The sequence below is a fragment of the Papio anubis genome, chromosome 10, assembly GCF_008728515.1.
Source record: "Papio anubis isolate 15944 chromosome 10, Panubis1.0, whole genome shotgun sequence".
NCBI lineage: Eukaryota > Metazoa > Chordata > Mammalia > Primates > Cercopithecidae > Papio > Papio anubis.
The window spans coordinates 117,537,314-117,546,516 of NC_044985.1; the positions used below are offsets into that span (position 1 = coordinate 117,537,314).

Below are 9,203 nucleotides of genomic sequence, written 5' to 3' on the forward strand. Positions count from 1 at the left end.
ATCTCATTCAATTTAGTAGCTTCATAATATTCCATTGTTTGGAGGACTATAATTTATTTAACCAGTCTCTTTTTGAAGAATATTTAGGCTGTTTCCAGTCTTTTGTTGATGTAAGTAACAATGTAAAAAATATATATATAATATATATAAAATACATATATATAATACACACATATATAATATATATATGTGCCATTTTGCTTGTATATATGAGTATATCTACAGGATAAATTCCTAGAACTGAAATTGCACAGTCTTTTTTTTTTTTTAAACAGGGTCTGGCTCTGTCACCCAGGGCTGAAGTACGGTGGCATGATCACAGCTCACTGCAAGCTCGATCTCCTGGGCTCAAAGTGATCTTCCCACCATAGCCCCTAAGTAGCTAGGACTACAGGCACACTGTGCCTGGCTAGTTTTTAAACATTTTTTTATTTTTGTCTCACTTTGTTGCCCACACTGGTCTTGAACTCCTGGGCTTAATCGGTCCTCCCACCTCAGCCTCCCCAAAGTACTGGGGTTACAGGTGTGAGCCACCAAGCCCAGCAAAAAATGTTTTAAAGAGGGTCCTTGAAGTTGGTTCATGGTTCTTGGTCCCATAAACAATTTGCAAGAGTATTCTTGCATATATGGCTTTCTATGCATGCACTAGTGTATCAGAATGTAAATTCCTAAACATGGAATGGCTGGGTCAAAGGACTTGCACATTTTAAAATATGACAGGTATGGGCAAATTATTCTACAGAAACTTCTCCGCAGTTTATATTCCTGCTACCAATTTACAAGTGTTCAAGTTTACCCATATTTTCACCCACATAATTGTCTGGTTTTTGACAGTCTGCGAGGTGAAATAAAATGGAATTTTGTTATTCTGATTTACATTTATTTAATTGAATGAAGGTCAAATATTTGTTAATCTTCACTAATCTGATAAACAGAAAAATATTCTAATGCACATTTCTTGAACTATCTATTTTAAATGTTTTAGGTGGTTAATTTTTATTCTCATCTTCTATTGTTGGAAATTAAGTGCTGCAACAATAGCACCTTTTATCTCTTAATAAACCTGTTAAAATTCTTCACTAACAAAAAATGAGGTGGGAAGAACTAGCTCAAAAGTAAAACTGAAATTACAGGGTATGTGTAAGACAATGGGTTTATTTCCTTTAGTTTGTATCAGAAACCAAACTTAGATCAATGGGCTCTTGCATCTGTGTGATAAATGGCACTGCTGGGACTGGTATCCTGGGTCAGCAGTGCTTGGACAGCGCCTGGAAACACTGGTATAGTGTGTTCAAGCAAATGCATTGCTCTTGTTTATGCTTCTCATTTATTTTATCTACTAAGATACTTCTAAGCAAGGGACATTTAGTCCAGTCACCCCAAAGTCTGATTTTTATGATTTTAAATTTTTGATTGTAAAAACAACAAGTATAATTTATGACAGTTAATAAATCTAAGAGGAAAAATGGTAAGTTCAAGAACATCTTAGGTCATCAAGATGTTTCTTTCTGTGGAAGTGAAAGTGGAGTTTCACTTAATCTTTGTAATCACAGCGGTTAAACATGCTCCATTCTTCAGGGTTTCCTGAAGGTGCCCATCTGGTGGTACCAGCTTCAGGGTCCCTCAGGACACTGCGAGAGTCATCAGGACCAGACCAACTGTACTTCCTCTCGGGGTGGAGTTTGGAGAGCCGCTTTCAGCCAAGGTGAGAACAGAATGGGATTTCAGCAGCCAGTGCATCATAAAGAGAAGTAAATTGACTGCCTGTGCTCTGAGAGTCAATTGAAATATTTATTTTTAAAATGTAAGATCTTGAAAATCAAGGCCTATTAATTTCTTTTTTTTTTTTTGAGACGGAGTCTCGCTCTGTAGCCCAGGCTAGAGTGCAGTGGCCGGATCTCAGCTCACTGCAAGCTCCGCCTCCCGGGTTCACGCCATTCTCCGGCCTCAGCCTCCCGAGTAGCTGGGACTACTGGCGCCCGCCACCTCGCCCGGCTATTTTTTGTATTTCTTAGTAGAGACGGGGTTTCACCGTGTTAGCCAGGATGGTTTCGATCTCCTGACCTCGTGATCCGCCCATCTCGGCCTGCCAAAGTGCTGGGATTACAGGCTTGAGCCACCGCGCCCGGCCAAGGCCTATTAATTTCATAAGTCATTCCAGACATCACATAATAACACCGGGCTATTTCTGTACATGCTCTGTAACCTCTGTAAAGCACTACATATCTTGTTTATTATTATATCAATATATTACACTTTCCAAAGACTTTTATGTATCTCTCAAGATCCTCAGGGCAACAGGGGCCCCATTTATCACCATGTACCAGAATTCTAGTGATGTCATTTTAGCTCACAGGGGCAGAGACCAGGAGTCCACATCCTACATGTCTTCCAATCTTTCTGCCTCAAAACCCTCAGGAACTGCTTCTAGGGCATTTGACGTCATCTCACTGCCTTCTGAGAAGGAACACAGACAAGTACAAGCATGTTATCTTACTCAGCATTCAGCCACACACATCGCGATGGGCAGAAGTCACTATCAGTGAGTTCAGTTGCCCTTGTACAAAGAAGAGTTCCACTTCATTATAAAGAAATGGAGCGAGTATGTTTTTAATAGGCCCAACTCTTTAGCTATGTTTTTCTTTTTATCCTGCTTACTTAGTTTTTCTGTGCTTTGAAGTATATTACTTATATTTCTTTTTAATCTTTTCAGCCTCAGTAATAAAATTAATATAAATGAGTCAAATTTTTATCTCCTTATTCTTTGAAGTTAGGATTATATGTATAGAGTAATGTTGAATGAGCTATAAAATTGGCATAAAGTTACTTTTTAGTTGGGTTACACTAGTTTATGCTAATTAATGCTAAAAATGCTTTGGTGATAGAATTCTAGTTACATATAGAATTGGATATAGATTGCAAAAGCATGTTTAATCAGTATGTTTCTACATGAAAGTAAATAAAAGGGTTTTTTTTGGTAATACATCTGTACACAACACATGGGAAATACACTCATGTGTCACTTAACAACATGAATATGTTTTGAGAAATGCATCGTCGGACGATTTCTTCATTGTGTGAACGTGGTAGAGTGATTTACACAAACCTAGATGGTAGAGCCTCCTACACACCTAGGCTATGTAGTGTAGCCTATTGCTCGTAGGCTGCAGACCTGTACAGCAGCTTATTGTACTGAATACTGAAGGCAGTCATAACACAGTGGCAAGTGTTTATGTATCTAAACAGAAAAAGGTACAGTGAAAATATGGTATTATAATCTTATAGGATCACATCATATGTGTGGTCTTTGACCAAATCATTGTGTAGCGTGTGATTATATATTTCATTCTTTAGAATTTCCTAAAATTGTCTTTCCGGTAGTGTCAGCCTGTAATTTCCTTAAGACACAAGAAGAACTTCTTATGCACTTAGTTGACTTCTAATCTCTCTGTAATTTCTTGCCATGCATTAGTGGCATGCTCAGCAGTAAAGACAATTAAAGCAAAAATAAGTGAAGACAGTCTAAATTTAGTTGTCAGCTTTTATGTTGTTTTTGATGAGAAAACATTGTGTTTTTCCCTTTTTTTTTTTTAACAAACTTGGAAAGGCCTTCTTATTGTCAAGATTTCGTTATAAGTAAACATTTATTGGACACTTACTATGTGACATCCATTGTACCGGGAACTGGGAGACAAGATAGATAGCCTGCCTCCTCTTGAAAATTCTGTTGTTTTGAGGGGGCAGATTAAACATCTGCACATAGGCAGACAGACAGACACACACACACACACACACACACACACGAGGAACAAGTTGGGATGAGTGTTATGAGAGGAAAACAGGAAGCTAACATACAGAATGCAGGCAGCGTATCCTACCCAAAAAGTCCTTTTTGAGGAAGGAGAGAATGTGGAAAAGTACATTCGAGGTAGGGGCATAAGTGTCAAATACCTCATGGGGTTCTGCCGACAACATGTCCCTGCCTGCTCACCTGCCAGACAGGGCCTCCTCACAAGACTTGGATGCAGAGGCTTTTGGGTGGAATTTTAATAACCTATTTACGACATCAAAACATGGCGGTGTATTTCAGAAACACAAAATAAGTTTCAAGTTCCTTGTAAACATCCCGCTCTGTCCTTTGGAAGGTGCTTCTGTGAATGAGCCTGCGCCAGTTTCTCTCCTCTACTTGGGAGACGTAGAGATCTCAGAAGATGCCACGCTGGCGGAGCTGAAGTCTCAGGTCAGACTTCTTCCTGCACCATAACTGAGCGGTAATGTGGCTTCTTCCAGTGAGATATTAATCTATTCTTCTATCTCCTTTTCCCTCAATTACAGTCGGTTCTGATATGGCATTTGTCATATGCCATGTTCAGTGGTAAGTACCCGCAGGCAACACATGCCCGTGGTGCAGATGGCTCCTCGTGGCCTCACTGGTCCCTCCTCTGACAGGCATGCTGTGCTTTCGTTTCAATCTGTCCTCAGTAACTTGCGGCTTTTGTTCATTTTTATTTTTTTAGGGAAACATGGTTTCTTGGAACATTTGTAAAGCATTCACTTTATCCCTTTATTTACATTGTTTGTGTACCATTGTGACCCATATGTTAAATGTTGTTATGAAACGCTGTGTTACCAGTTTTCCAGGAGGTTAGAACCCCAGCTTTTATGTTAGGATACTAAACTAGATATTCTAGATATTGTGTTGTTTCTTATGCATTAACATTCACAGAGAAGGAGGGTTTTACCCAAATGGAAAGGCTGGATTAAGTACAACACAGTGTTGAAGAAGCATCCACCTACTATTGGACTGAAATGAGCATTCCTTTCTTCTCTTAGAGGAGAAAATGTAGGGCCCTGTATATGACTAGTGGTTGTTGATGTTTGGCTTTTGTGTGCCCTCAGTACATGAAATACCCTTCCTCGAGAAAAAGCATACATTGGCTGGGTGTGGTGGCTCATGCCTGTAATCCCAGCACTTTAGGAGTCTGAGACAGGTGGATCACTTGAGGTCAGGAGTTTGGGACTAACCTGACCAACATGGTAAAACCCCGTCTCTACTAAAAGTACAAAAAAAAAAAAAAATTAGCCTGGCATGGTGGCAGGCACCTGTAATCCGAGCTACTTGGGAGGCTGAAGCAGGAGAATCACTTGAACCCGGGAGGGGGAGGTTGCAGTGAGCTGAGATGGCGCCACTGCACTTCAGGCTGAGTGACAGAGTGAGACTCTGTCTCAAAAAAAAAGAAAGGAGAAAAGAAAAAGCAGACAGCCTTATTCTCATGAGAACAAGTGGGAAGATACTTTTTTCCTAATATTAAGTTGAAAGATATAAAGTTGCTGTTTTTAGGTCAAAAAATGGATGAATATTGGTAATTTTAGAGGCTCCAACCAAAGTATATCAGTAGGGGCTTAAAGTGATCCCTTCAGAATTAGAACAAGCAGTTTGGGCCTACTGATTGCAGCCAAAGATTGTGAAGTATTTCAAAATCAAAAGCTGAGTCATCGGCAAACACTGGTGGAGAACTGCATTGGCACGGAAGAAGGCTGATGAGTCCCTCGCTATACTATTAGCTCTGCCCTGGTGAATTCTACTCACAGGGAAGTTAATTCCAAAGTTTCATTGTTTAAACATGATGATTAAAAAGACGCTTTTGACTCAGCTTTAGAGATAGGGAACTCACTTCTTTCTCAAGCTGATTTCAGTGCAGAGGAATATGAAGACCTCTCAGGGTTAGTGTCATTTAAGAGAGAGAGATTCCTGTGACTTTTTAAATGATGTTCTCATTACTTGAGATACTCCTTCCCTGAGGTGTCACTGTGTAGTGCTTCGTTTTTTTTCTAAAACAGTATGTTTTGAAGAGTGCTTTTTAAAACCATTGGAGAAATGTCTATTTCTTTTTCTAGGCCATGACCTTGCCCCCATTCCTGGAGTTCGGTGTCCCATCCGCGGCCCACCTCAGAGCCTGGACAGTGGAGAGGAAGCGCCCAGGCAGGCTTTTACGAACTGACCGGCAGCCGCTCAGGTGGGTTCCTTGCTGGACGCAATGCCGTCCCTCTCTGCTGCTGCCGCACTGGCTGGTGTAGGAGATGGAGGAGGACTCCGTCTTCTGAGCTGAGTGAAAACAAAGCCCATTCCTGGTCATGCCATGCTTATGACTTGGGTGGCACTTTTCATCATAAACTCCAGCAAGACTTCAGTTTTCCATGTTAAGCATAAATGTAGTGTTGTATATTTTTTCTATGCTCCAGTGACTGTGACATTATATAACTTAAAAGCATTTGGAGTAAGATGGAAAGTAGGAGCAGCTGTTTCTCACTGAGAAATGTTGGATTCAGCTGATCCTCCTTCTGAACCTTTGAACTTAAAGAGCAGGTTTGGGTCATTTCCTTTGCAAAAAGCAGCCCTGAGGCTTTCTTTCTATTCTTTCTGTTCTATTCTTTCTCTCTTTCTGTCTTTCTCTTTCTCTCTTTCTCTCTGTCTCCCCTACCTTCCCTCCCTGTCTTTCTCTTTCTCTCTCTCTCTCTGTATCTCTCTCTCTCCCTTTTCTTTCCTTTTCTTTCCTTTTTTAATAGACAGGGTCTGGCTCTGTCACCCGGGCTGGAATGCCGTGGTGTGATCATGGCTCAACTACAGCCTCAACCTCCCAGGCTCAAGTGATCCTCCCACCTCAACCTCCTGTGTAACTGGGACCTCAGGCATGTGCCACGACACCAGGCTAATTTTTTATTATGATGAGGTCTCCCTGTGTTGCCCAGTCTGGTCGCGAACCCCTAACCTCAAGCAGTTCTTCCAACTCGGCCTCCCAAAGTGCTGGGGCTACTGGCATGAGCCACTGTGCCTGGCCAAGGCTGCTTTTAATCAGCTCTGATTACCACCCCAAAGTGACTGGCATGAGAATCTTAACCCCGGCTGAACAGAGGGAAATTTCTTTAGCAGTTTGGCCATCTTCCCAGAGCCAGACCTACATGTTTAGTAAGAAATGACTCAAGTATCTAAATAATCACCACAGCAAGGATTCTCATTTTTTTCCCTTTTCCAAAAGTTTGGGTGTTCTTATAAGTACTCAGAAAACAATCCTTTGCTTAAGAAAAAAGCTTAAAATTGGGGGAAAAAAAATTCAAGAAAATTAAATGTTATGTCACTCAATACTATCTTGTTTCACTTATTATCAGGGAATATAAACTAGGACGGAGAATTGAGATCTGCTTAGAGCCCCTTCAGAAAGGAGAAAACTTGGGGTAAGAAAGTCTACTTTGCATCTAAAGTGATACACACATATCTTAACATAGTTTGCCTTTTTAAGGTTTAACAACTTAATAGTGTAGTATTTTTTCACTGCTTCTAAGTAGCCTAGCAACTTCAAACAGAGCCTGTTCTAGAAATATGTATGTCTGGCATCTAAAACTTGGAACTTATTCTCCCATAAAAACAGTAAGGGAGAATTAATTTTTCAGTAACCACCAGGTGCATATTGACCCAATGATGACCCTGAAGTGTCAGCAAGAGACCCACCCGCAGCTGTCATCAGTGTGTCAGACAGTCCACCGTCCAACGGATTTATCATCGTCCCGTCACTCTGCCCCCTTATTCCACTTTCTTCATCCTAGTATCACCTGACATATCTCTACTTACTGATTTATGTGTTAGTATCTGTCTTCCACTACTAGAATATAAGAACTTAATTTATTAATTGCTATATCCTCAATACCTAGAATAGTAATCATGCCCATGTCATAGTCAATAATTATTTATTAAGTAAAGATGCACCCAAAATTGTCTACAATCAAACCATCTTGTTCTTTTTTCGCTGTAGGAAAATATTTTGCAAGTCCTTTTGTAAATATCATGAACTATTAAGATTTGCTCTACCTGTATGATGTGAATATCCTTCTTTTGGTCTGCTTGTGATATGAGAAAGTTCTCTTTCAACCATGTCTAACCCGTGTTTAATTTTAGTGTTTTTATAAAAATGCATTCTTTTTTTTTTGTTATTATACTTTAAGTTCTAGGGTACATGTGTACAACGTGCAGGTTTGTTACATATGTATACATGTGCCATGTTGGTGTGCTGCACCCATTAACTCGTTTACATTAGGTATATCTCCTAATGCTATCCCTCCCCACCCCCCCCCACAATAGGACCTGGTGTGTGATGATCCCCTCCCTGTGTCCAAGTGATCTCATTGTTCAGTTCCCATCTATGAGTGAGAACATGCAGTGTTTGGTTTTCTGTTCTTGGATAGTTTGCTGAGAATGATGGTTTCCAGCTGCATCCATGTCCCTACAAAGGACACGAACTCATCCTTTTTTATGGCTGCATGGTATTCTATGGTGTATATGTGCCACATTTTCTTAATCCAGTCTGTCACTGATGGACATTTAGGTTGATTCCAAGTCTTTGCTATTGTAATAGTGCCGCAATAAATATATGTTGTGTGTGTCTTTATAGCAGCATGATTTATAATCCTTTGGGTATATCCCCAGTAATGGGATGGCTGGGTCAAATGGTATTTCTAGTTCTAGATCCTTGAGGAATCGCCACACTGTTTTCCATAATGGTTGAACTAGTTTACAGTCCCACCAACAGTGTAAAAGTGTTCCTATTTCTCCACATCCTCTCCAGCACCTATTGTTTCCTGATTTTTTAATGATTGCCATTCTAACTGGTGTGAGATGGAATCTCATTGTAGTTTTGATTTGCATTTATCTGATGGCGAGTGATGATGAGCATTTTTTCATGTGTCTGTTGGCTGTATGAATGTCTTCTTTTGAGAAGTGTCTGTTCGTATCCTTTGCCCACTTTTTGATGGGGTTGTTTGTTTTTTTCTTGTAAATTTGACTGAGTTCTGTATAGGTTCTAGATATTAGCCCTTTGTCAGATGAGTATATTGCAAAAATGTTCTCCCATTCTGTAGGTTGCCTGTTCCCTCTGATGGTAGTTTCTTTTGCTGTGCAGCTCTTTAGTTTAATTAGGTTCCATTTGTCAATTTTGGCTTCCGTTACCATTGCCTTTGGTGTTTTAGACATGAAGTCCTTGCCCATGCCTGTGTCCTGAATGGTATTACCTAGGGTTTCTTCTAGGGTTTTTATGGTTTCAGGTCTAACATTTAAGTCTCTAATCCATCTTGAATTAATTTTCGTATAAGGAGTAAGGAAAGGATCCAGTTTCAGCTTTCTACTCATGGCTAGCCAATTTTCCCAGCACCAT

At 40.2% G+C, this 9,203-nt stretch overlaps 2 protein-coding genes and 1 pseudogene across 5 annotated transcripts in view; all 3 read left to right on the forward strand.

Annotated features, from left to right (window-relative positions):
• LOC116269205 (ubiquitin carboxyl-terminal hydrolase 40-like) overlaps positions 1 to 7,291 on the forward strand; it is a 79,191-nt gene extending 71,900 nt beyond the window's left edge. For 2 of the 4 annotated variants that reach the window (XM_031651621.1, XM_031651622.1), the window contains exons 25-28: positions 1,579 to 1,705; positions 4,146 to 4,240; positions 5,899 to 6,017; positions 7,168 to 7,291. In XM_031651621.1, coding sequence (XP_031507481.1) covers positions 1,579 to 1,705; positions 4,146 to 4,240; positions 5,899 to 6,017; positions 7,168 to 7,237 — 411 coding nt within the window. In that variant the 3' untranslated portion in view covers positions 7,238 to 7,291. Of the gene's footprint in view, positions 1 to 1,578; positions 1,771 to 4,145; positions 4,241 to 4,335; positions 4,376 to 5,898; positions 6,018 to 7,167 lie in introns of those variants that run through there. The other 2 variants (XM_031651623.1, XM_031651624.1) reach the window with 2 other exon arrangements.
• Positions 1 to 9,203, forward strand: part of LOC116268648 — a 143,787-nt pseudogene that overhangs the window by 126,007 nt on the left and 8,577 nt on the right.
• Positions 1 to 9,203, forward strand: part of UGT1A10B (UDP glycosyl transferase 1A10B) — a 229,057-nt gene that overhangs the window by 94,619 nt on the left and 125,235 nt on the right.